Source organism: Ictalurus furcatus, unplaced genomic scaffold, assembly GCF_023375685.1.
Source record: "Ictalurus furcatus strain D&B unplaced genomic scaffold, Billie_1.0 scf5, whole genome shotgun sequence".
NCBI lineage: Eukaryota > Metazoa > Chordata > Actinopteri > Siluriformes > Ictaluridae > Ictalurus > Ictalurus furcatus.
In genome coordinates this window covers 100779-128126 of record NW_026521054.1, presented here as the reverse complement: position 1 = coordinate 128126, position 27348 = coordinate 100779, and the positions used below count along the sequence as shown (strand labels likewise).

The following is a 27348-nucleotide window of genomic DNA, read 5'->3' as shown; positions in this document are numbered from 1 at the left end:
TTTTCACTATGTCATTTTCGAAGTGCGTTTGCCTCATCTGCCAGTCTACCATCGCTATACCTAAGAAAGGGAAATACCTCCAAAAAGCGAGCTGAGAAGGAGAAAGGTGAAAGAACTAAAATCCCAGTGGTCCGGACAGCAGTCATTTTTCTCACAGCTAACTACAAAAGCGAAGGCAGCCACCGAAGCGTCATCCCGGGTGAGTCACCTCATCGTTAAGAACAAGAAGTCCTTCCGAGATGGAGAGATGGTGAAAGAGGCGTTTGTTGAAGCAGCTGACTCGCTGTTCCGAGACTTTAAAAACAAATCAGAAATACTGTTTTCGATCAAAGCTCTCCAGCTATCAAGAACCACAATTACGCGGCGCAGGGAGGTCATGGCCGAGGATTTGACCCAGCAACTTTGGAAGGACATCGCAGATTGCGAGTGTTTCTCACTGCAGTTGGACGAGTCTACAGACGTGAGTGACACAGCCCAGATGTGCATTTTTATTCGGATGGTGTTTACCGATATGACTGCGAAAGAGGAGCTGTTAACTGTACTGCCCATGAGAGAACATACACGAGGAGAAGACATATTTCAGTCTTGCAAAAACTTTATCGAGAAAACCCAGCTCCCATTGTGCAAATTGGTGTCCATCACCACAGACGGAGCTCCCGCCATGGTTGGTCGCTTGAATGGATTTATTGCCAAGTGCAGGGAGGACGATGATTTTCCGGACTTCCTCAGTTACCACTGCATAATACACCAACAAGCGTTATGCTCAAAAATGCTAAACATGAAGAGATAATGGATGTGGCAACGAAGATCGCCTGTTCTATTCGCCCCAGATCTCTTCAAAGACGGCTATTCCGCGCGCATCTGGAGAAGGCTGACTGCGACCACTCTGACTTGTTATTACACACTGACGTGAGGTGGCTTAGTCGAGGTAAATTCCTGCAACGATTTCGAGAGCTCTGTCCGGAGATAAAGGAGTTTTTCCGTGTAGCTAAACATGCAGAGTACAACCAACTAAATGACGATCAGTGGCTGCTAGATTTGGCATTTTTAACCGATCTGACCAACATGTTGAATGACCTTAATCTAGAGCTGCAAGGAAAAGAAAATACCGTGATCAATATGATCAGCTCAATTAATGCATCCAAACGAAAAATGCAACATCTCTCCTCAAAGCTGCAGGGCCATAATTTGGCAAACTTCCAGAACCTCGTGTCAGAGCTGGAGACGCAAGGGAAGTCATGTGTGCAGCTTGACAGTGCACGCTACATAGAGCAGATTGACATTTGTCTGTCAGAGTTTGACAAACGCTTTCAAGACTTTGCTTTAATCGAGCCAATCGCTACATTCATGTGCGATCCATTTCGGGAAGATGCTGAAGTTGTTTCACTCGCATCAAAAATTGCAACACTGTTTCACCTGAACTCTTCTGGAGTGGAGGATGAGATTTTGACACCACAAGCCAACATTGAGCTGAAGTCCAGAGCTCATGGACAGTTCTGTAACTTATTCACAGAGGAAAAGTACCCCAACATGAGGAAATGTGCCACCTCCTCGACTGCATTATTCGGCTCCACTTATTTATGTGAGTCAGCTTTTTCACACGTGAAGATCATACCGTTCCACCATGACTGATGATCATTTGGAAGTTTGCTTGAGGCTGGCTATCAGCAACTACTGTCTGGACCATGCATCCCTGACTGATTCCATTCAGTGCAAGTCATCAGAGTAAGGTAGGCTAATGACAAAAATGTACACAGTTGTATTGTGCAATATGGGTTCATGCAGTTATTCAAGGTACACCAGCATACATTGTACACATAAAGAATTGTCAATGTATTTATAAATAAATATATGTCTTGCATTTTTATAGTAGGTAGATCAAATTGACTTAGTCATTAGATAAGTAGCTCGCCTGCTGAAAAAGTGTGTGCACCCCTGTTCTAGTGTGTGGATTTTAGAAAGGTAATATCATCTTAAATGGAACACTAGCGCTTTTTACTAACCGGAAAGTATAAGCCGCTTCTTAGTCGACGGCGCATGATGTCATACGGACATAATGCGACGCCGCTAGCTTTAGCCTAATACCCAGAGTCACCGACACTGACTTTCTTCAGCTTACTGTTTATCAACGTTACCTTTTATTCCCAACATGACCTCAGTCTCCATCAGTCAGAGCCGAAATCGTCACGAGACTGAGGAAGAAAGTCCTCTAAGGCAGGGGGGCATTTTATATTAAACACCGCGGAGATCAAACAGTGCTGCACGAGCACAAACTTATGTTTATATCCAGAATACTCCACTGTGTGTAAGGGGCAGGGGAAACTGGTGCACGCTGCTTAAAAGGTTTAGATTAAATTAAGTTTATTGTCATTATATGTTGTATCAGCGCGCTTACAGTGTAACTTCTGTCATTTATTATAATGGAAGTGACGTGTTAGTAACGAGGCCGCGTTGCTCCATACAGTAAGATCTGTAATGTTTAATTAAAACATTATGAATAAAAGTAAACACAAGTAAAATAATGTCTAAAGGCAGTGAGGAACAGAAACCACAAGGTGCAGTGAAAGTGAGTTTTTATTATTCATTTAGGACTGTGGTTTAATTCAGTGCTTTTTGTGCATCCATAAAAAATAATTCATAAATACTTATATTATTTGTTTATTATGTTTTATTTATTTATTAAATATTTAAATGTATGCATGTGTAATTATTTATATATATATATATATATATATATATATATATATATATATGTATGTATATATATATATATTTATTTACTTTAGTTTATATTATATATGTTATTTATTTTATTAAATATTTAAATTTATTATATATTTTATTTATTTATTTATTTTAGTTTATATTATGTATGTTTTATTTATAATACATATTTATAATGAAATTCTTTTCAGTCTTATATAATTGGACTAACAGTTTAGTTTTAGTCTGAAGTTTATATTTGTAACACTCAGTTTGTGGATATTATTTTAAATAAACTACAAAAGGGGTACTGAAAGTTTGGCTCCGCATCCGATTAATCCGAAAAAATAACTACTAATTGATTATGAAAATAATCGTTAGTTGCAGCCCTACTTTATATGTTTATACAATTCAGATACTAGCCATACAAAGATGACCTTGCTCTGGGGGCCAATGTTTATCTGTTAGTAAGTCCTGTCATAGAAATAAACTCATCACTGGGACCGTTCCCAACAACACTGCGGGTCCGGGGCTAGACCCTTAAGCTGGAAAGATTATTGTGTGGAAGACCTAATGATCAATCACACCAATCACATCATTGCAGCAGAAAGAGTGCATGACGCACACACTTTCACCCAAATTTGGTATTTAGCTGATCGTGGTGACGGGACTAAGTGCCTAAGGCGACGTGATTTCTTTAGATCCCACATGAGCCCATGAAGTTCTCTAGTAGACTATTGCTGCAGATTGGACGACAATTAGTAGTTAAAAGCCCGTATGCCAGGATATTGGCCAAAGACAAAATAGTAAAAAGCACATTTTGACTATTTAATTTATGCAATGGTGAAAAAAATTGCAAAATAAATGGAAAAAAACGTGTTCGGTTTGGCCTTCGGCCAAGTTTTTCATCATATTCGGTTTTGGCTTCGGCCAAGGATTTTCATTTCGGTGCATCCCTACTAATGACCAAACGCTGATGTTGACAAAGACTGATTACGATCCCTATGATGACCAACCTGACTTGTATCTTAAACCTGACTGGGAATCAGATTCTGCCAGTGACACTAACTATGACGACCCATTGACCTCCATTTCACACCTATTGTAAATTTTCCTTTGACCAGGACGATTCTCATTTCACCCTGAAATGAGCTTGCTTGACGACAGGATACTTTATATCAGCAAAAACAGCCTTAGCGCCTTCATTATGTCTGTTTCCTGATGAATTCAGTTGAACCGTGAAAGGAGTCTGAAGTTCTGATGTATTTACAGCATTGTAATTTCTCTGTTAATTTTAGTTATATTTTATAATGATAAAAGGGGGAATGTGAGGGAAATTATTCATTTCTACTTTGTAATAAGTTTGTTCTTGTTCTGTTTCATTCTCATGTGAGGATAACGACTCAGAAGGCCATGTGATGTCACTGAGATCAGTACAGAATGTTTATCTGCTTACAGAGACACAAACATGTTCTTCTGTTCTAGGCTCGTCTAAACATCTTCTAAGATCCTGAAACAAAGCCTGTTTGAACTGCCTCAAACTGCTTCTTATCGGTACACAGAATGATGTCATGCTCTGAGTTTCATATATATAGTAGTGGTTTAGTACAAGCACTTCAGAGCGCTCTCATTAAGAGCGCTCTATTCTATTCTGCTTTATTCTATCCTGTATTAACCATCTTTCTGTAATAAACCTTTTTACCTTCAGAGGACGAGTCTGCGAATGTTGTCTAATTTCCACGATAGGTCAGAGGTCACATCAAGTACTCGGCGCAAACCTGTTAAATCTGTTAAGCGTTTATTTTAGAAACAAGCTTTTATACACATAATCAGAAGCTGTGTAACTATGAAACAGTGTGACTTCCTGTTACACAACCATCACAGATGTGTGTGTGTGTGAGTGTGTGTGCGTGTGTGTGTGTGCGTGTGCGTGTGTCTGTGTGTGTGTGTGTAAAATCTCAGTGTGTCTCATCGGTGAGGAGGTCGGACCTCTTTCTCCTGGCTCCTCCCTCTGATCCGTCCTTCTCTGGGCTTCTGGGTCCGGGACTCGAACACACACACATTCCGAGTTTTAAATGAAAGTTTTTAAGTTTAATTGAAATCACAACGCATTCGTATTGTCTGCATTTTACACTCACTCAGGAACGTCAGCACAATTCCACATCATTTCACAAAATACACTGACAAATCTAAAGAAATTATTTTTATTTTATTTATTTTTTTAAATACACTCCGACTTCTTCCCCCTTACATCTTGTCCAAAGTCGAATGCCTCTCAGTTGACATTTTATGCAATATATGCACTTGTCACAGGTGTAATCAGTGTTTTTACTATAAATAATTCAGTGAAACAATGCTGTGATCAGTTTTTGGGTCAAAAAAACCCAAAAAGCACCGAATTAAACTATAGTCCTAAATTAATAATATATATTCTGGTGTGTGTGTGTGTGTGTGTGTGTGTGTGTGTGTGTGTTGGGTTCTTTTCTGTTTTGTACAAACAGTTGTGTAATGTTTTACTGTGAAGTTTATATTTGTTACACTCAGTCTGTGGACTTTATTTTAAATAAACAAAAACAAATGGTACTGAAAGTTCGCTCCACCCCATCCGATTAATCAAAAAAATTATTGGCCAACTAATTGATTATGAAAATAATCGTTAGTTGCATCCCTAATAATAATAATAATAATAATAATAATAATAATAATACTGTTAAACAGTTCAGAAGCTCCGTGTATTGTCCTTGATACGTGAAAACTAGACAATGCACAGTAATAACACTGATGAGCTTATTATTATTATTATTATTATTATTCTACGAGAAATAAGCTCATAGCAACACTGATGAAATACACATACAGTACAAAAAAACCACACACACAAATAGAGAATGTGTTTAGCATTTTTTACATCTGCACATAATTTAGTCTGCACATAGTTTAGCAGCTGTTTTAGAATTAAAAATGTCATGTATAAATCTTTATTGGTCACATATTCAATAGAGCACAGTGAAATTGTTTTCTTCACATACCCCAACATGTCAGGAAGCTGGGGTCAGAGCACAGGGTCATGATATGGTGACCTGACCTTCTGATCAGTAAACCAGAGCCTTAACCACTAAGCCACCTCTGCCCCAGTGGTGAAAGAGACATGAATTTTCATAGCATCTAATACTTCTTACCCCACTATTTGCTAAGTACTACAAATATAGACTTCTAAACACCGCCCTTAAAAGCTTAATAACAGAATACTGCAATTTTTGGGAAATTGCCGTTCCCGAGTTTGGCCACACGAGGGCAGTCATGTTCCATCCAGCACGACACACGACGCCGCCTAAAACAGAAGGTAGGTTGTAGGTATTTTACTATTACTACTACTACTTCTAATAATGACCTCAATCGAAGTAATTAAATACGTAATGAAAATTGTCTATATAGCTGACCTCATTTTTCTACACAGTGAGTTAAAGGTGCACAACTATCAGAATCCCAGTTCATAATTGTATTTGATTGGCCAAGTAGATTAAAGTGTGCGAGGAATCCGACTCTTTTTGAGCTTATTGGACATTACACAATGCTGTAACTATCCCATTGGCACTACTTAATTGCTCATAGTTTATTTGACGAATGCAACTGCTGCGACATATTTTGCCAATCTTAAGCTCAGCTGTCATTCTGGAGGCACAGTTTTGGTTGATGCATGACATTTAGGTTCAAACACAGTGCGTACATTGACTGTAACACAGATAGTGAAAATGGAAATGGGAAAAGAGAAGGCCAGTGATTAGACAGTGCGAAGGCTGACTTTGTTTTCCTACTTGTGTGTGATGTGTGTTATGTTAGTTTCTCTTGCACAACTGTCGAAGTGCATATGCTTTCCTTGTGAGTGACACTTTTTAAGAATGAGATGAGGGTTTGAGACAATGTAGCTAATTTCGACCTTCGAGAGTCCATTATATCGTGCATTTGCGAGAGCTGATAAAGCAAGGCCTGAGCGCTGCTCTCCCACGAATGTTCAGGCTTTTGGGTAATTCTAGCAGTCTGCTAAATGCAGAGATGAGTAAATCTCAACAGGGTTGTAGCACGGTTTCTCGGGGTTGTATAATCTGAGCAATGCAAAATGGGGCTTTAGCAGCACAAAGTTATTCGTATTAAGATTGTAGCAACAGGAAGTAACTGAAAATGGTATTCTAGTAGCATGTAGAAATTCGAACTAAGGTTCTAGAAGCACATAAAAATTCTAAATACTTTTGTAGTAGCATGTAGTCATTCAAAACAGTGTTCCAGCAGCACAAAGTCATTCAAAAGAATGTTCTAGCAGCATGGAATACAACACACACACACACACACAAGGCAATAACGGAGCTGGGATAAAGGGCATTAGGGTGACTGTGCTCATTAGGGTCAGGGAGGAATCGGACCGAGCTAAAGAGGAGGATGGGCTGGCTGGTGCTAACTAGGCGCACCTGTTTGGCCCGGGACTACAAGAGCAGAGCGCCGCGCCGCGTACGAGGAGCGCCAGCCCGAGTGGCGAAGCCCGGACGCTGGCAAAGACAGAGGGAGTCTTCTGACCTACACCTATAATCACATTTTCTTGTTGGACATGCTTTCTCCCCTACAACTAACAATGTCTTACTCTTGTCTTTGCTGCTCTGTTCAGCTCTTCCTACTTTCCTACTGACTGTTTCCCACCCACCTAGTCAACTTTTATTCAGCATTTGTTCTTTTTATCTAGACTTTAAATTTATTTACTCTTCACCATCTATTCATATACTTTCAGTTTGAATGAAAGTGAGCACATGTGATTTCTAGCATGCTAGCCGTGTTAATGAATGATAGCTACCATGCAAAGTTTGCTCCAGTCGAAGAATAGCTTGTTTCTCTATGAATGTGACTGTTGTGTAAACTTCTCCTTTGAAACTGCTTTATCCTCTTTACTCTGAAGCTAAAATTTAGTCTATATGATTAATGTGTGGGATTTTAGCTTGTTCTTATGAAATGGGGGTTTGACTCCTGCACTTATGTTGCTTTTTTCTAAAGCCTACAAACATTTGCAGTATCTGCCACAAGCTCTCCCATTTTCTCCAAACTACTGAATTTGTGATGCAACAAACTTTTTTTGGACAAACAGTTTTGAGCCTTTGCTTTTATTTCTTTTAACTATATGCTTTGAGAACTAATAATTTTCCCCCAATATCTGATTTTAACTATTGTGCTGATAGGTCATTAAGGCTTGAACCTTATGAAAACTTCATTAAGACTGATTTGCTAGCCTAAGCTCAATCGGTTTTGTCCGATCTAATCCACAAACTGAGCAGGAGTCACACCCGACTCCACCTGTTTAATCGGTCGATCTTGACTTTCAATAGACTCGGGTGTGGCTTCTGCTTGGTCAGAATGAAAACCTGCACCTGAGTTCTGAGTCCTGAGTTCCTGAATACTAGATGTTCATACTAAATTACTACAGTCTTTCACTTATCCCAGTATTTTTAGATAGTTTATTAGGGGACAGTGCATTTTCCCAGATGTTTTTTCCCCAGCAAGTTCTTTAGTGTCATGTTTTGCATTCCAATTCACATCTCTAGCTCAGTTCTCTCCTCCTGATATCTTTTGCAGTCTAACAGAATGTGTTTTACCGTCTCTTGTGTATTGCAGTGTGTGCAGAGTCCAGTGGGGTGTTTTCCTATTCTGTGTAACGTTAGATTTAAGCCAGCATGAACTATTCTAAGACACATAATTATCATCTCTTCCTTTGGGTTCCTGCTTTGCCTCATACATATGTCCCGGTATTCCTGCCGTATTTTATGTGTCCCTTTATAATGGTTTTAACATCTGCTCTACTTAATGGTACTTGTATATCAACTGTTTCATGCTTTATCAATCTTTTTGCCAGTACATCCACAGTTTCATTTTCTTCCACCCCTACATGTGCAGGAACCCAAAAGAAGGAAACATTCAGCTCCCTACCATGGAGTATGAGGAGCAGATAAAATATTTGTTAACCAATGTCTTGTCTACATGATGTTTTCCCAGACTGTATATTTGATAGTGCAGATAGACTGTCAGAAGCTATAGCGACATCTTAGTTCTGATTATTTTTTTCCGACCGCTGCAGTGACAATAGGACTCCTGATAGTTCTACGGTGTACTGATAAATGATCGGTCGCTCATTTTTTGACTGCTACTTCACGAGGAATGAACAAAGCCACACCGGTGTGGCCAGTCTTGAGCCATCTGTATATGCAAGTCATTTATCCTGATAATGGTCCATATATTTTTGAAGTATTATCCACTGTGGTGCTATTTTAGATTCCTCTTTTAATATTTGTTGTAATCTTGTATCTACAGATGGTTTTATGAATTTCCAGGGTGGTACAGTTCACCTCAATGGGGCTTTCTTGTAGCTGGCTGAGGCCTGCATTTTGTGCCTTTACATTTCTTACCCATCCCAAACTCTTAAAGAAGTTAGTCCTATAAAACTCTGAGCATTCTTGGGGTACACCCTGCTATGCCCTCATAGATTTATCCAATATAAATCACAGCATCTCTCCTGTCTCGACCTGTAACGCAGTCACTGGTGATGATTTAAATGCTCTAGTACAGATCCAGAGTTCTTGCGCCTGTTCCACGTCAAGCTTTTTAAGATTTTTAAGATACATTAGGCGACCGTAATCAAAGACAACTCTTGTAAGAGCCTGATAGATATTTATGAGCGATGCCCTACTTGCTCCCCGGTCTCAGAACATTATTCATCTTTTTACATTTGTTCTGAATTTTATCAATATGCTGACACCAGGTAAACTTCTCATCAAAAAGCTCTCCTAAAAATCTCACAGCCTTGACCTGTTCAAGATCTTGCCTGTACAGTTTCAGTGGTGCTGTTTTATGACGTTTAGAAAAACATATACCTTGTGATTTTGAAATTGATAGTTTAAAACCCTATTCATTTGCCCACTGTTCTACTTTCCCTATTGCTTGTTGCATTTTCTTTCTTACATATTCTATATCCCGACCCCTAACCTCGTCAGCTGCATAAAGCGACTTACCTATATTTTCTCCGACCTGATCAAATGTCTTTAATCATAATATTAAACAGTATTGGGCTACATACACTGCCTTGTGGGGTAAAATTTTCCACTGCATACCTATTTGAGTACTCTGCACCTACTCTAACTTCTATTGGCCTTCTGTTCAGGAAGTCTAATACCCAATTATATATATATCTTTCCGTTTATTCCTAATTCGTCAATTTTAATAAGAAGTCCATCCTTCCCAAGGGTATCGTACATCTTTTCGACATTGAAAAATACAGAGATGACACTTTCTTTGTTAGTTCGAGCTTTCCTAACTTCTGGCTCTAGGCATAAAATGGATTCTACCATTCTCCCCCTCCCTTTACGAAATCCTGACTGATACGGTGAGAGAAGAACTTTACTTTCTATATAGTGATCTAATCTATCTGTTATCATCCTCTCTGTAGTTTTCCCTGTGACGTTAACACTGTGGGTCTGTAACTTGACGGATCTGACTGTATTTGCCGGGTTTGAGTATTGGAACCGTTTCCGTGTTAGTGGCATTTTTCCTGTATTCCATACCATATTGAACAGTCTTAATAATACATCAAGCGTGATGTCTCTCATGTGGCCTAACATGCTATAGCATGTACTGTACTTCCCTGATGTCGTTTGCCGTGCATTTGATATAACTCTTTTGAACTCAAATAGAGTAAATGGCAAGTCCTTCTTTCTACTATCCCTGGATTTTGGGCAAGTGTCTGATCTCTACACTGCTTGGCTGTTGAGGATAGGTTTTCAGTACTGTGGAGCTTCACAAAGGTTTTTACCAAAAGTTCTGTTTTTTTCTGCATTGCTGATTGCATTTTTATTGTTGCTATTTAACACTGGTATTTACACACTGTTTCTTATTCCACTCATTTTCCTAATTGTTCTCCATATGTCCGATAGCTGGGTTTCTCTTCCAATTTTACTACAGAATTGTCTCCAATATACACGTTTGGCTGATCTGATTGTTTTCTTACCTACTGCTTGCGCCATTTTATAGTTAATCAAAGTTTCCAGTGTACGGTGAGCTTCGAGTTTCCTAAAAGCTTTATTTCTCTTTTTAATTGCTACAGTACAGCTCTCATCCCACCGTGGCACGCTCTTTCTTCGTTTACTTCCTATCTTTTTTGGCATTGTTTCTTCATCTGGTCGTATAATGGCCGTGGTCACTTTTCCGTTCGTTTCTTCGACATCTGTTATATCCTTATTCGCTAATCCCACACGTTTCATTTCGCTCTACGTTTGGAACATCTGCTGGTCGGCTTTCTCTAACTTCCACCTTGGCGTTCTCGCTACCTACTGTCGAATGGTCTAAACCCTCCCGGGTGTTGATTCCTGCAATTTCAGTTGACGTTATTGTCAGATCGATAGCGCTTTCTGCATTATGTGAACTACAATACCACGTGTCCTTCCCGTCATTAACACATACCAAATTTTTATCGTGTATAAATTCCTCGATCACTGATTCATTTATATCTGTATTCTTACTCCCCTGTATTGTGCTGTGTGTGTGTGTGTGTGTTAAAATCCCCACACCGTACTAATTTCCCTCACGTCAACCCACATACTGCATTTGGTGTATCGGTGCTCTGTCTATTACGGGGATTGTAAAAGTTGAATATCGTTATACTGTCTTTTCCTGTCCGTATTTTGACTACCACAGATTCGTGTTCTTTCCCTTTATTGATTAGATTATATCTCACATCATTTCTTACAAAAGTTGCTACCCCTCCACCTTTACCCTTTTCCCAATCATTTCTGATTGTACACAGCAAATTTTAAAGTGTTATTTTTACACTCACAGTGTTAAAATTAACACTTATCAAGAGTTTATATAGGTCCACACTAAATAGAGTTCAATTTACACTTTCAGTATTGTTTTTTTTTCTACACTCTCATAGTGTTGAACAAGCACTGTAAGTGTTCACTGTTAGCACCATTGGTGTAGTTTTTTTACTCCTCACAGGCTCCATTTACACTAAGAAAGTGTTGAATCTACAGTAAATGTGTCAATAGCTCAACCTAATGGAGTTATTTTCAACACTAGTGTAATTAAATGTGATCTACACCCTGTCTGCCTAAAAATGCAGACCTTTAAAATGTGTGTACTCGTCAATAAAAGAACAGCTAACACATCAGTTGCTGTATAAGGTTGAACTTTTATTTTCAACACAGTATCTTAGATGTAACAAACCAGCATGAATTGAGGTGCAATATATTCACCTCATAGTGAATATATTCATCTGACCCATTTGGACCCTGTAGATCAAAAGGCATGTAGAACTTCAAACTCCGGGCTTTTACAAGTTCACCCAAGTCACATACTGTCGGCTACAGCCACGCTGAGCACATAATAACTTAACTTAACTTAAATAACTTCAAGTTCACCCAAGTCACATATATGTACTTTAAATGCATGGTGATGCTCTGAGAAATGTTCTGTGAAAAGTTTGTCCACAAAACTGTCGGCTACAGCCACGCTGCGCACATAATAACTTAAACTTTAACGAAGGATAGAAACTGTGCGTGACTCTCGTGGCTTTGCATGCAGACTTTGACAACAGAAACACTAACATTTAACCTAGTTCAAAAGCTTTGCACGCAATTCCTTTACTCTGGGAGACTCACTGGTAATACCAACATCAATGTTGTAGATCGTAGTCTGCAGGAAGGTAAAGATGTTGACAAGGGCTTCCTCATATGACAGGTTGAACACATAGTGGACTTTGAAGAGTTCATCTATCGCACTCAAGGAGCTGGTTCCTGTGCAAGGGATGAGGTGCTTATCCACTACCACGTAGAATTTGTCAGTCCTGCCCTTGATCCTTCCTAATGCCAGTAGAGACGGCTGGAGGCCCTCCCTGGCACTGAGATGGCCTTCAATACTGGTGGATGACTAGAAAAAAAACCCAGCAACGATAAAAACTAGATTAAAAATACAAAATACACCAATTACGATGTGCAATGACGAAATCCCTGAAATGTGGTCCTTGACACATTCAGACATTGTGATGAAAAATGTGCTATAATCATAACTAGGAAACACAACAAACCTTAATTCAATATGTGCAAAATAACGCCAGTTCGTATCATTCTTTATGTATTACTGCAACAGGACAACTTCATCAAAGGAATATTTCAACCAAAAAAGAAAGTTCTTATGTGACTTTCTTTCTTCATCTGAACACAAAGAATTTTCAAAGGAAATTCGAGTTCTGTAAGTCAATAGAATGCACATGAATGGGTGCCATCTTTTTGAGAGTCCAAAATGTACATTTAGACAGTGTCACAGTAATAAAAGAACAGTTATTCAAAGAGCTCACAAGCTGTACACTCACTACTTTACACTGTAGCAAAGTGTCATTTCTTCAGTGTTGTCACATGAAAAGGTATAATCAAATATTTCCAAAAATGCGAGGGGTGTACTCACTTTTGTGAGATACTGTATATATATATATATATATATATATATATATATATATATATATATATATATATATATATATATATATATAATGTGTGTGTATGAGAGAGAGAAATATAGAAGTATGTTTCTACTAAAACCGTCTTCTAACTCGTTTTAAACAAACACATTAAATAATATTTAGTACAGTGCACATACATTATATATATATATATATATATATATATATATATATATATATATAGACACAGAGAGAGAGAGAGAATATCCAAAAATAGGGAAGAAGATTTCAAAGATAAGGTCATGTCTACAATTATTAAATTACAAAAACAATTATCATGGACGGGACAAAAGGGATGATGGATGAAATGTATGTATGATGTAATAGCTCTTGCCCAGAAATCCGCTTCTAGAAAACTGCCGTTCCCGAGTTTGGACACACGGGGGCAGTCAAGCTCCATCCAGCACAACGCCGCCCGAAACAGAAGGTAGGTTTGGGCTATTTTACAGACACAGTTCATTACTGTGCATTGTATTGTTCGGACATAACCACAATTAACGGCTCATCTATAAAAACAAACATTATGTAATACTCATAGGACTATATTTATCATGAAAATGCAAAATAAATAACCAACCTTTTTCTAATGTCGATAGTATTATTATTATTGTTCCTTCTCCCTCTGTACCACGTTCTAATACTTAAACTGCCCAAGAAAGAAAGTTTGCTGTTTTCTGAGACGATGAAGTGGCTCTTAAAAGAGCCTTTGTGGGTGTTAGACGGAGATGTGGTTTAAGCGCGTTCTCCGCGAATACGGCGGGCCAGCTGAATATCCTTGGGCATGATAGTCACTCTCTTGGCGTGGATAGCGCACAGGTTGGTGTCCTCGAACAGACCGACCAGGTATGCCTCGCTCGCCTCCTGCAGGGCCATGACGGCCGAGCTCTGGAAACGCAAGTCGGTCTTGAAGTCCTGAGCGATTTCTCTCACCAGGCGCTGGAAGGGCAGCTTGCGGATGAGCAGCTCAGTAGACTTCTGATAACGGCGGATCTCCCTCAGAGCCACGGTGCCAGGCCTGTAACGGTGAGGCTTCTTCACGCCGCCGGTAGCCGGCGCGCTCTTGCGGGCAGCCTTAGTGGCGAGCTGCTTCCTTGGCGCCTTGCCACCGGTGGATTTACGGGCGGTCTGCTTGGTTCTTGCCATAGTGTCGAGCTCTGTACTACACGGATAGAAAAACAGAATAAACGGCGCGCTCGAACGCGGCCTTTTTAAGCCATAACGCCGCCCTGCGCTGATTGGGCGTCTCGAACGCGCTCGTCTGCTATTCGATAGAATGTTTTACGTCACCTTTGACTATTGGACCGTCTTCTCTACCACCGTTCGAAACACAAGACGCCCGCCACAATTCTATTCTATTGGCGCTCTCTCTAACACAAATGCTTTGTTCATTAGGAATACACACAACGCCGTCACAAACCATTTTCACTCCTCAGACTTCATTTAACCAGCACGCTAACTGCTATTGTTCTTGTAGTCATTATTTAAATATGGTATCAAATCATGACTACAAAATTACCAAGTCCTTTTTTATTTATAAATATGCTGTCTTAGAAGTGCACTTTCACCCCTTAGATTTCATTTACGCAACAGGCTAACTACCACTATTATTATTATTATTATTACTTAACGTTAATTACATAATTATTAGTAAAGTATAACGCTTCTGTTTTCATTTCGAACGTGCTGACTTTCTAGTGCACACTTTCAGTAGAAAAACGGGTGTAAAATTGCACTTTTGAAGCAGAGATGGTGGCTCTTAAAAGAGCCTTTGGGTACTGACAAAGCAGCGGTGGACGAGTTTACTTGGTCTTAACGGCCTTCTCAGTCTTTTTGGGCAGAAGCACAGCCTGAATGTTTGGCAGCACACCACCCTGAGCGATGGTCACTCCGCCGAGCAGTTTGTTCAGCTCCTCGTCGTTACGCACGGCGAGCTGCAAGTGGCGGGGAATGATACGGGTCTTCTTGTTGTCACGGGCGGCGTTACCGGCCAACTCCAGGATCTCAGCGGTCAGATACTCCAACACTGCGGCCAGGTAGACCGGAGCGCCGGCACCGACGCGCTCGGCATAGTTGCCTTTACGCAGAAGCCTGTGCACACGTCCCACGGGGAACTGAAGTCCAGCCCTGGATGAACGAGTCTTGGCCTTAGCTCTAGCCTTTCCGCCGGTTTTTCCTCTGCCACTCATCTTGATGCTCAGATCTGTTCTAACAACAACTCCTAAATGAACGTTACACCCCGAGCTCTCCGTGATATAGACAAAACGGCCACTCTCTTATTCGCTAAGAACGCAGTGGCACATTAGCCAATCACAAACAGGCCGTCGAATTCCAGCGTCACCCCTCCCACCCCTGTTTGTGTGTGTGTGTGAATGTGAGAGAGAGAGAGCGAGCGCGCGAATGAAAACAGACAGAAGGGAATATTCATACAAAAGCACGAAGTAACAACTACATACTGAATTTATTTATTCTTATCATTAACATTGATTTATTATGTATCAATATGTTATCCTACATATTCTGTGATCGTTTTGGAGATCAGGAATGACGTTAAGGAATCACGATCAGGATTCTATTCTACTGTACTAAAATCAGTATCAGCTTGTGGTTATGTATACATATGTAGCAGATATGTGTATCCATACTATTGTATGTTTCTAACGTGTACTGCTTTGATTCCATAAAGCTTGACTGAACATGAATTGTCGCTCTTTAAAGGAAAATATGGGTGGCTCTTAAAAGAGCCGTTTAAGGAACAAAAGCATGAAAGACACAAACGTCTTTACTTCTTTTTGGGTGCTGCCTTCTTCTTCGCCTTTGTCGCTTTAGGCTTTGCGGTCTTGGGCTTGAAAGCTTTCGCTTTCTTGGGGCTCTTGGCTGCCTTTTTAGGGGTCGCGGGCTTTTTCGCCTTCTTCGGGCTCTTGGTGGCTTTCTTTGCGGCGGCTGTAGGCTTCTTCGCCTTCTTAGGAGACTTCTTGGCCGCGGCGGCGGGTTTCTTGGCTGCTACCTTCTTGGGCTTCTTAGTAGCGGCGGGCTTTTTCGCTTTGGGCGCGGCTTTCTTCACGGGCTTCTTGGCTTCGGTCTGCTTCTTGTTCAGCTTGAAAGAGCCAGACGCGCCGGTCCCTTTGGTCTGCACCAGAGTGCCTTTAGTCACGAGACCCTTAACGGCGATCTTGACGCGAGAGTTGTTCTTCTCCACATCATATCCGCCGGCAGCCAGCGCTTTCTTCAGAGCAGCGAGAGACACGCCACTCCTCTCCTTAGACGAGGAAACGGCTTTGACGATCAGCTCGCCGATGCTAGGGCCGGCTTTTTTTGTTCTCGAAGCTGCTTTCTTCTTGGGCGCTTTGGCCGGCGCGGCGGCGGGAGCGGGTGCGATTTCTGCCATCTCTCTTGAAACTACGTAGAATACACGAGTCGTACGCTGTACGTTAGTGTGTAACACAGGATCCTCCCTCCCCGCGGCGGCCGGGGGGCTGGTCTTAAAAACAGATATGAGAGCGTTGTAGACTCAACTCGGGCGCCGCTGAATGAATGCACGGACGCGGCGCGCGCTCAGATGTGTTTTCTCATGGCATTTCTCGGTGAAAATCCCACTCGCAAGACGAGATTCAACACGTTGAAGCACACGCTGAGCGAGGACGGGCTTTCTCGTTTCTCCCGTGGCCCGGCCCGGCCGGCTAGAGAGCAACAGTCTCGCGCAGCGCACATGAAAAGGCGCGGCGCGCGTTGTACTCAAGCCGGCGGGCTGCGCACTTGGTGCGATGTGGTGTGTAAAAACGGGCGAAAAGCAGGCACGGCCGTCGTATGCGTTCTGGGCCGAGTTAAAGAGGAGCCTTGTGAACGAGCCTGATGTCTTTGCAGCTGTCGAGTGGTGTGTGTAGTATCGGAAGCAGAGCGCGTTGGGGGCCGTGTAAAGCACAGCGCGCGTGACTATAGGCTCCGCTATAGCCTTGTGTGTGTGTGTGTGTTGTATTCCATGCTGCTAGAACATTCTTTTCAATGTCTATGTGCTACTAGAACATTCTTTTGAATGACTTTGTACTAATGTCACATTAGTTCGAATGACTAGGTGCTACTGTGACATTAGTTCAAATGACTACGTGCTACTGCAACAGTTAGAACAGAGATGCCCAAACTACGGCCTGTGGGCCAAAGTTGGCCCGTGGTGACTTGATTTGGCCCGCCATGCCATATGTGAGAACTGGGGAAGGGGGAAATTTAATTGATGCTGATCTTCATTTCTAATTTAACATTTTTTTTTATTTATTTTTGAGCTACAAAAATGTAAATTGAAATTAAATGTAGAGAATAAGAATTAGAATTTTATTTAATGTACATGCATACTTCAAGGCCAGCATGCATTGCGACAGTCAACAAACAGGTAATAATGGAGAGATCCAGGCACTGGCACACAGACAAGAGGAAATTTAAAAAGATTTGGCAAGTTGACGACTTATTTACTGAAATCAATTCAAAGGCAGTGTGTCTAGTTTGCAAGCAGTCAGTTGCTGTTTTGAAAGAGTACAAAATCCGTCATTATGAAACAAAACGTTCTTCAGCTTTCTCAAAGGACAGCGGCGAGGCATGAAAACAGAAGGCTAACGAGCTGCTTGCTAAACTTCGATCTGAGCAGAGCGCGCTGCTACATCCTTCATCAGCTCAAGAAAGTGCCACACGGGCCAGCTATCAGATTTCCTGTATTTTACATCAAGAACAGCTATGTGCCCAATCCATCGGGCTTGTGGATGTGATGCGTGACGTCGTCAAAATTGTGAATGATATACGCTCCAAGGCGCTCTCTCTCACCTGCAGTTCAAGGTACTGTTGGATGAGATGGATGTGCTATATGGTGATGTGTTGTACCACCAGGAGGTTAGATGGCTGAACAGAAGAAAAGTTCTCAGGAGATTTTTTGATCTGCGTGATGAGATCAGAGCTTTTCAGGAAAGCAAGATTGGTAGTATTCAAGTGCCCATGGATAAGAAATGGTTTTCTGACCTGGCTTTCCTGGTGGACGTCACAGAGCTGCTCAATGTTTTAAATGTTCAGCTCCAGGGAAAAGACCAGATTATCACCCAGCATTTTTATCACGTCAGAGCCTTCAAACAAAAACTACTGCTGCTCAGAAGACATCTCTCAGCAGCTAACATTCACAATTATAATATTCACCATAGTTTTATGTGCAGTTATTGTTATTATTAATACTTATATTTAGTTAGCATTTATATCCAGTGGTGTCAGCTTTGGGTTTTTTTGTTAATCAAGCTGATAAATTTTGTGTCAAAGTTCTCTTAAATGATCATGATTTAATTTCCTTGTTTTGTCAGTTATTTATTCTATTTTCCTCCCTCTCTCTTCTTTCACTCCCCATCTCACACTGTTCCTCTCTCTCATCTCCACATCCAGGAAATGTAGCCCATTTTCCCTGTTTTAGAGAGGCAGGCATGATGAAAGAGAAGGTACCTGAGTATGATGCTGTTCTCAGCAACCTTTTCCAGGAGTTTGACAGTCGCTTTGAGGACTTCAGACACAATGCTTCTGACTTTGAGTGGTTTGTTCAACCCTTCACCATCAGTGTGGACACAGTCAGTGATGATCTACAGATGGAACCAATTGAGCTTCAGTGTGATTCAGAACTCAAACACAAGTTCAGGTCCCTTCCCTTGACAGATTTCTACAAACGTGTCCCCACAAACAGGTACAAGTGATGCTGTCTCTGTTTGGCAGTACCTACCACTGTGAACAGACTTTCAGTCTGATGAACTTAAACAAGTGTAAACTGAGATGCAAACTAACTGACTCTCACCACCATAATATCCTGACTTTGACAGTAAGTCCACTGCATCCCAATTTGGAAAAATGTTTGAAAAATAAGGACCAGCTTCATGTGTCTCATTAGAGGTCACTGATATTGCAGGCATGTGGCTGTATTGCTTATACCTTGAATAGTTGTATTAGGTATTGAACATGTATTATAAATGGGATTGGTTCTATGTTTTAATTATACTATAAGTTTCATTGAACTATAGAACTCTGAAAATAAAACTGCATTAGTGAAGCAGATACAGACTAACATTTTCTATTAATTTATTTATTTCTAAATATTACGAAATGATAAATGAGAACCATGGCAACTTTAATTTTAATATAATACAGTTTGGTATAATGCAACATTTAGTTTTGGCCCACAGCCCTCAATCAAGTTTGATTTTTGGCCCTTCACAGGAAAAAGTTTGGGCACCCCTGATTTAGAATTTAGAAAAACCATTTTCAACTACTTCCTGTTGCTACAATCTTAATACGAATAACTTTGTGCTGCTAAAGTCCCATTTTGCATTGCTCAGATTATACAACCCCGAGAAACCGTGCTACAACCCTGTTGAGATTTACTCATCTCTGCATTTAGCAGACTGCTAGAATTACCCAAAAGCCTGAACATCCGCGGGAGTGCAGCGCTTCAGAAGTCCCCCTCCCCCTCACACACACACACACACACACACACACACACACACACACACACACACAGCGTGAGAGGAAAAGCGAAAAAGAGGAGCTTGCTCTTTGTATGAAAAGTGGGTGGCTCTTAAAAGAGCCGTTGGGTTGATGAAGACGGCGGTAACGCGCTTTACTTGGAGCTGGTATACTTGGTGACGGCCTTTGTACCCTCGGACACGGCGTGCTTGGCCAGCTCGCCGGGAAGCAACAGGCGCACGGCGGTCTGGATCTCCCTGGAGGTGATGGTGGAGCGCTTGTTGTAGTGAGCCAGACGAGAAGACTCACCCGCGATGCGCTCAAAAATATCATTCACGAAGGAGTTCATGATGCCCATGGCCTTGGATGAGATGCCGGTGTCAGGGTGCACCTGCTTCAGGACCTTGTATACGTAGATGGCGTAGCTCTCCTTCCTGGACTTTCTGCGCTTCTTGCCTCCTTTGCCGGCCGTCTTGGTCACGGCTTTCTTTGATCCCTTCTTGGGCGCGGTCTTAGATGGATCTGGCATAACGCTGCTTCTCGAATAAACGAACAGAGAATGACTGGCGCCCGCCTCGCGCCCGCTCTATTTACAGACCCACATGCTAATGACGTCCAGACAAGACACCTTTTTTTGATTGGACAAAATTCGATATCTCCTCCTGCATGGCACTTCCTACTGCTCCTCCCTCCTCCGCTACGCATTGTTTCCCTTCCCGCCGTTGTACTTTCGGTGCAACGTGCACTATGAAAAAACAATTGGCTTGAAAAAATTTATATATATATATATATATATATATATATATATATATATATATATATATAGAGAGAGAGAGAGAGAGAGAGAGAGAGAAAGAGAAAGAAATGCGGAAGTAAGTTTCTACTAAAACCGTCTTGTAACTCATTTTAAACACGTTATAATATTTAATACTGTGCATATAAATGTATAAAAAAAATAAAGTGTGCAAAAAAACAAAAATAAGTTGTCTCTTTTTATGTACACAGATAGAAGTTCTTATCTATCACTTTTACTACTTGTGTAGAGCGTTTGATACCTTATGCTCGACAAAAGAAAAAAAAAACTTTGACCCCCCCCCCTTCGCTCTCTCTCTCTTATATTATATATGCATGTATGCGTGTGTATGAGAGAGAAATATAGAAGTAAGTTTCTACTAAAATCATCTAAATTGTTTTAATCAAACAAGTTACAATATTTAATACTACACATATATATATACATATATATATACATATACATATATATACATATACATATATATATATACATATACATATATATATATACATATATATATACATATACATATATATATACACATATATATATATATATATATATATATATATATAGAGAGAGAGAGAGAGAGAGAGAGAGTGAGGTTATTACAAAAAAAATACAAATAGATCTACCACTTATGCTACTTCTGTACAGCGTTTGATGCCTTATGCCTCACGAAAGAAAAAGCCTTTTTTTCCACACGGAACAGCTCTTTTTCTAGACCTGTGGGTGGCTCTTAAAAGAGCCGTTGTATTCGCGTCGTTCGGTGTTAGAGCGTTTAACCACCGAAGCCGTACAGAGTGCGTCCCTGGCGTTTCAGAGCGTACACCACATCCATGGCGGTCACAGTCTTTCTCTTGGCATGCTCGGTGTAGGTGACGGCGTCGCGGATCACGTTCTCCAAGAACACCTTCAGTACACCACGAGTCTCTTCATAGATCAGACCAGAAATACGCTTTACACCACCACGGCGAGCCAGACGGCGAATAGCCGGCTTGGTGATCCCCTGGATATTATCGCGAAGCACCTTGCGGTGACGCTTAGCGCCTCCTTTGCCGAGTCCCTTACCACCCTTGCTTTTTTTTTTTTTTTTTTTTAATGAGTTTTATTGAAATTATGCAAAATTCACAATCTTACACAAGTCATATTCAGAAAGAAAGGGAGAAAAAAAACAAAAAACAAAAAACAAAACAAACTTACATAGTCAAAGTACAATTACACGCAAATATTGTCCCACACTGAAGAGTCTTTAAACCAAGATGTGCTGCTTTTTAGTCTTCTTAGCTCTTTTTGAATGTCCTTGAATACAACATCACTGGATATAAACGTTTGATTTATAGTCATTCTACACCTTGTTTTCCAGAGTTTAGATTTAGTCAAACATATTATGAACCAAATGAAGTCATGCTTGGTCTTGCTACAATTTTCTTTAAAAATGCCATAGAAAATTGAGTTCATATTTATTTCTATATTGAGACCAATGATTTTTAATTTAGCCCATGTTTCTTTAGAGCGATAACACTCTAACAGGAAATGTTCGAGTGTTTCCTCTTCATTACAATTAGGCATCGGGCATTTACTGGTTTTTACAAAACAGCTCCATTTTACAACCGCTCTTACTGGGAGCCTTCTTACAGCGACTAACCAAGTTGTATCTCTCAGGTGTTCCGATAGGATTTTATTCTGTAAATTTTGGAGACATTCTTTGTTTTGGTCTTCCTCCAAATTTCTGAAAGCCACAGGGTTACTATAAACTCGATCAACAATTAAAAGATATATTTCTTTGCTTGAGTCTTTCACCCAATCGATGTTTAGATCTTTAAATTTGTTAGTGAAGTCGGAAAACATCAGTTTATAATACGGAATTCCTTTCCTTGATGGACCTTTTTTAGATTTCCAGTTAGAGATGTTCCCTATCCATTCGGTTTGCCTGGCAATACCACTCGCGATGATTTTGCACACTGCTATTTTAGTTTTTAGGGATATATCGACAGCCCCAAGGCCTCCCAGTTCCCTTCTCTTAAAAAGGAGCTCACGTTTTGTAACCTCACGAGTCGTATCCCATATGAAATTACAGCATATTTTATGAAGTCTTTTTATCCAAACTTCTGTCGGAGGTAAGATGCATGATAAAAACAGTATTTTTGATAATAGAAAAGTTTTAATAATATTTATTCTAGTTTTATAACTTAGATTACACGATTTCCATTTATCAATTTCATCTTGTATTATTTCTTCTTTTTTTGACCAGTTATGGTCGACACAGCCATTATTATCTATATATATACCTAAAACCTTTAATTGCTGAACTTCTGGGACATCTATGGGAAATTTGTTTTTTTCATTTCCAATCCAGACACATTCCGTTTTAGCTTTATTTAAGGAGGCTCCAGAGACTTGCTCATACTCGCTAAAATATTCAAAGATGATGTCTAGTTCTTGTTTAGATTTCACAAATACAGTTATGTCATCAGCATAAGCAGAGATCACGACTCTGTTCTTTCCTATTTGAAGACCCTTAAGTCTATGATCATCTTGGATTTTTTGTACAAGTGGGTTTATAGATAAAATATATAGGCTGCACTCAGAGGGCACCCTTGCTTTACACCCCGCATAACTTCAAATGGTTCAGTCAAAGAACCGTTAACATTTACTTCAACCGTCGATTTAACATAAAGGCATTTAATCATGTTTATGAAATTTTCAGGGAATTGATACAGTTTTAAAATCTCCCACAAATAGTCTCTTGAGATATAGTCAAATGCTTTTCTTTGGTCCAAAGCCACAATGTAAAAACTGTCACCATTTTTATCAAAAACTAGTTCTCTTAATGTGTTCAAGTTGTCCCACATAAATCTTCCCTTTATTGCACATGTTTGTTGTTTAGCTATTATTACGTCCAAATAGTCACTCATCCTGTTCATAATGATCTTTGCAAAAATCTTATAATCGACATTCATTAGGGTGAGATGTCTCCAGTTGTTGATATCACACATTTCACCCTTTTTATACAACAAGGATAAAACGCCTTCATAGAACGAGTCATGCATGTAACCTCTAGCGATCCCATCATTGAAGGCTTGCGTTAATAATTTAGCCAAATCTATGGCGCATGCATGATAAAAATCAGACGGGAGACCATCTTTCCCTGGAGACTTTTTTAAATTTAATTGTTTAATGGCATCAACAACCTCAGCCTCTTTTATTTCCTCACCTAAGCTCTTGGAAGGCGGGTCAACACTATTTTTTACATTCAAAAAGGTTTTTAGAAGTTTAGCATCTATTTCAATTGAGTTATACATGTTTGAACAAAGGATCCGAACAGCATCTCTGACATCTTTAGGATTTTTCGCTATAGTTCCATTATCTGTTTTAATGGCTTCGATATATTGGGCTTCTTTCCTTTTATTAAATAGTGAAATTGCTTTTGTTTGATTTAGAAGTTCATCGGAAATTATTCCTGCTCGGACTTGAATGTTCAGTAAAAACTCATTATTTAAAGTTTCTATCTCTTTTTTTCAAATCCTTTAAGTTGTTTTCCTCACTTTCATCTCTTGTATTTTTTAGTTTTAGGTTTATATATTGTGTCATAATTGTATTGTACTTCTCATTTTTTTCTTTATTAAAACATAGACATTTGTATTTAAGAAATGTTTTAATCTGGATCTTAAAAACTTCCCACAAATCACAATAATTGGTAGTGAGGATATCTAAAGTTTTAATCCTATTAATTTCTTCTTTTAATTGTATAATCAATAAAGGACTTTTCAAAATTTGTGTTTTAATTTCCAATAGTTTCTTCTTTCTTCATTTTTAAATCTGATGCCACATATAACTGTCAAGTGGTCCGACTCAACCAAGAGTTTTGTTGTATAAAATTTTGCCTCAAAATTATTATTAATATATATCCTGTCAATTCTAGTTTTACATGTTTTATCAAACCTCGTGAAGTCCACTTTCTCTGGATATAATGTCCTAAATATGTCGGTGAAATGCTGTTCATTCATTATAGATCTAAGGACACCACCTTCTCTCCTAATTTTACATATTTTGGAAGAAATTTTATCATTATCATCTGTGATTGTATTAAAATCACCGCATACAATGGTATAGAAACCGACACACAGGAGCATTTTAAGCTTTTAAAAAGCCGGATTTTACCAACAGTATCCTGTGCTGTGTATACATTTATTACTCTAATTTTTTTTGTGCAATAAAACACATCTATAAACATTAATCGACCAGGAATTATTTCACGGCTCTTAATTATTTTAAATTTATTGTTATAAAATAAGGTCGCAATACCATCAGCTTTACTTTCACCTATTGAAAAGATTGAAGGACCTTTGATCCATAAACTTTGGGCGTTCTGTACGTCTGCAAAACTACTTAATCTGGTCTCTTGTATACATAAAATATCAACATGTTCTCCACTCAATATATTTAACTTTTTCACTTGATTAATTTTTGCCTGAATCCCTCTAACATTACATGTGGCAACAGTTAAATTTGAAAAAACCATAAAAATTAAGATAAGGATCTTCTCCGATAGATATTATTGTATGTCCATTAGTCCACATTTTCTCAACATTATCCACATCATTTAACCTCAATTCCTGCAGACATATATCACATTTCTTTTTAAGTAATATAGGAATTGAAGTTAAAATCAAAGACATTGTGTCAAAAAAAAAGAAAAAAAAAAGGGAAGAAAAGTAGGCAATATACGTCATTCCTTAACCTTTTTTGCATTGTCAACATTTCCAGGAGAATTCCTCTTTCGCCTTTGGCGTTTATATGGATAGTCTAAAGTGTTTTTACCTTTCGCCAGCGTGGGAGTGTCCGCAGTGTCACCTGTGTTGTCGGCGATTGTCTGGGTTGTTCCACTTTCACCAGCTGGATGCGATGACTCCTCTCGGCCCTGTAGACTTCCTGCAGGTGTAGAAATGATCTGGGTCGCTCCGGTCTCTCCCTCTGAGCACGTAGGCTCCTCTGGGGCTTGTAGACCTCCTTCAGGGGTTGAGCCGATCCGAGTCTCGCCGACTTCTACAGCTGATAGCGCAGGAAACTCCGATGCTTGCCGTTTCTCCACAGACGAAAGACTGGGCGGAGATGCTCCGCTGCTTCCAGCAGGTACTTCCGGTGTCTTCCGTCTCCCTTCCGGGGTCAGAGATTCGGCGCTGCTCTCAGAGTCCTCGCCGTCTTCGCTGTCGCTGGTATCGGTGCTGCTTGAGTCACTCCCAGATGTCGAGTCATCCTCACTTGTGTGTAGTTTATTTTCTTCCAGTTGTTATCCGCTTTATCGTTTGTTTTGGTTTCTGTGTTATGTGCGCTTTGTGTTACATTCTGGTCAATGTCTTTTGATTTTTCGGCATTCTTAGTTTATAGCTGTAAGAATTTGGGCATTGAAAATATATATGCCCGGTTTCATTACATAAATTACATACTTGTGTATTTCTACAACTCTTTCCTTTGTGGCCAAAGCTTCCGCATTTCCAGCACTTTGTTTTCTCACAGTCCTTTGCCTGATGGTCGGAATCGTTACATATAAAACATCACTTTGTTTGGCCGGGATATGTAATCGTTCCATTGTATGGTCCCATGGAAATGGAATTTGGTATCTGGAATATACTTCCGTCGGGGTTTTTCTTAAGTTTTATTTTATATCTCCTGACTCCATACCATATCCCGAACTGGTCCAGCGGCTTGTCAACAGGGTTCAGTATCTCACCAAACCTTAAGAGGTATTGTTCTACATCCGAGTCAGCGATTCTCCCAGTCCAAAACTTTACTACAATGCTCTTTATGTCTTGGGGAGCTGATGTAGTCATCTCCCAGTTTTTCCAGAATTCACTTCCTGTATTATTATTAAAAATTTGAGAAAATGTTTGAAGTGCCTGTTCTTTGGTAAAACATATTTCATACTCTTTTCTGTTAGGCATTGCAATAAAAGAGTATACATCTGTAGTCGATATCCATTGACTACTTAAAAGGTTTACTCCGACTTCAGACCTGTCTGGCGCTTCTCCTTCTCCACTGTAACGTAGTCTGACCCAGTGCCTCCCCGCCGACGGCGAGGAGGCCACACGGGGTGACATACCGAACCCCGGGTGGCGATAATTATCACCTCGTTAAAGGTGTTTTTGTTGTTGATGTTGTTGTCGTTAAAGTCTTTAGTTTCAAATTACTAACGAGGGATACCACTTGCAAAAAGAGAGTATTAATTACCACCCTTGCCTCTGCCAGACATGATGCTGCTCTCGAAGTCAAGCTGCTCAATGAAAGTTCTCGCGCAGCGCCCACCTATTTATCCACACTCGACAGGACCTAGTTGAGAACAGGCGAGGAGGCGGGCCTAACGCCAACGGTCACACAGTAGCTCTCTTTTCTAAAACAAACACTAGGCACTGCTTTTCACCTGCTAACGTCTTCTTCTTCCCCATTCTCTCTCTCTCTCTCTCTCTAAAAACACACACAGATACAAAACATTATTAGTATTATCAGTACTAATGTTTTGGTTCCATTAGTAGTAGTAGTAGTTGTACAACACAATAGTCAGGAACTTTGGGTAAAACATACATAGTAAAGCATACAGCCAAAACACTCATCAGCGTAAGGAGGTTAGAAAAAGCCGTCTGTGTTTGTACAACATTGACATTACTGTTTCAAACACAAGACGTTCCTTTTGAGCACGTCCTTGGACTCAAGGCCCGTATATACTACAGTCCTACGTCCACTGCAACTACATGTCGCACCATAGCAGCACAAGCCTTTATTAGTAGGCCCCAGCATTCAGAGGATCAGCACCAGTGTCTGTTCACTTTGAAGCAGC

General features: G+C 40.0%; 5 protein-coding genes across 7 annotated transcripts; 1 reads left to right on the top strand and 4 right to left on the bottom strand.

Moving 5' to 3' along the window:
* The first annotated feature begins 13658 nt into the window (after nt 1-13658).
* On the top strand, nt 13659-19847 carry LOC128604915 (general transcription factor II-I repeat domain-containing protein 2-like). Of its 3 annotated transcripts, none has more exons than XR_008385353.1 (4): nt 13659-13673; nt 17597-17627; nt 17806-18064; nt 18653-19309. XR_008385353.1 is itself a non-coding variant. In XM_053620034.1 (4 exons), exons 2-4 carry the CDS (start codon nt 18022-18024, stop codon nt 19661-19663), a joined length of 408 nt encoding a protein of 135 aa, XP_053476009.1. In that variant the 5' UTR covers nt 17454-17627; nt 17806-18021; the 3' UTR covers nt 19664-19847. The 3 variants fall into 3 exon arrangements, 2 of the variants coding, with proteins under 2 accessions (XP_053476009.1, XP_053476011.1); XM_053620034.1 differs by lacking the exon at nt 13659-13673 and adding an exon at nt 19591-19847 and having other exon boundaries at nt 17454-17627; nt 18653-18944; XM_053620036.1 differs by lacking the exons at nt 13659-13673; nt 17806-18064 and adding an exon at nt 19591-19847 and having other exon boundaries at nt 17454-17627; nt 18653-18944.
* On the bottom strand, nt 13962-14793 carry LOC128604911 (histone H3). The gene has a single exon (XM_053620029.1). The coding sequence runs from the start codon at nt 14387-14389 to the stop codon at nt 13979-13981; it is 411 nt and encodes a 136-aa protein (XP_053476004.1). The 5' UTR covers nt 14390-14793; the 3' UTR covers nt 13962-13978.
* Nucleotides 14927-15590, bottom strand: LOC128604917 (histone H2A). The gene has a single exon (XM_053620040.1). The coding sequence runs from the start codon at nt 15430-15432 to the stop codon at nt 15046-15048; it is 387 nt and encodes a 128-aa protein (XP_053476015.1). The 5' UTR covers nt 15433-15590; the 3' UTR covers nt 14927-15045.
* Nucleotides 15676-16712, bottom strand: LOC128604905 (histone H1-like). Its single transcript, XM_053620018.1, has one exon. The coding sequence runs from the start codon at nt 16629-16631 to the stop codon at nt 16026-16028; it is 606 nt and encodes a 201-aa protein (XP_053475993.1). The 5' UTR covers nt 16632-16712; the 3' UTR covers nt 15676-16025.
* Nucleotides 19835-20407, bottom strand: LOC128604923 (histone H2B-like). Its single transcript, XM_053620047.1, has one exon. The coding sequence runs from the start codon at nt 20244-20246 to the stop codon at nt 19872-19874; it is 375 nt and encodes a 124-aa protein (XP_053476022.1). The 5' UTR covers nt 20247-20407; the 3' UTR covers nt 19835-19871.
* Nucleotides 20408-27348: the final 6941 nt, after the last annotated feature.

What these genes read in the sequence shown, in the direction of transcription:
- LOC128604917 (XM_053620040.1), bottom strand. Translation starts at nt 15,432, where the DNA reads ATGAGTGGCAGAGGAAAAACCGGCGGAAAGGCTAGAGCTAAGGCCAAG.
- LOC128604911 (XM_053620029.1), bottom strand. Translation starts at nt 14,389, where the DNA reads ATGGCAAGAACCAAGCAGACCGCCCGTAAATCCACCGGTGGCAAGGCG.
- LOC128604905 (XM_053620018.1), bottom strand. Translation starts at nt 16,631, where the DNA reads ATGGCAGAAATCGCACCCGCTCCCGCCGCCGCGCCGGCCAAAGCGCCC.
- LOC128604923 (XM_053620047.1), bottom strand. Translation starts at nt 20,246, where the DNA reads ATGCCAGATCCATCTAAGACCGCGCCCAAGAAGGGATCAAAGAAAGCC.
- LOC128604915 (XM_053620034.1), top strand. Translation starts at nt 18,022, where the DNA reads ATGATATACGCTCCAAGGCGCTCTCTCTCACCTGCAGTTCAAG. An exon ending in TCTCTCACCTGCAGTTCAAG is followed by an intron (nt 18,065 to 18,652) that starts GTACTGTTGGAT and finishes CTCCACATCCAG; the next exon opens with GAAATGTAGCCCATTTTCCC. An exon ending in AAACGTGTCCCCACAAACAG is followed by an intron (nt 18,945 to 19,590) that starts GTACAAGTGATG and finishes TGCATTGCTCAG; the next exon opens with ATTATACAACCCCGAGAAAC.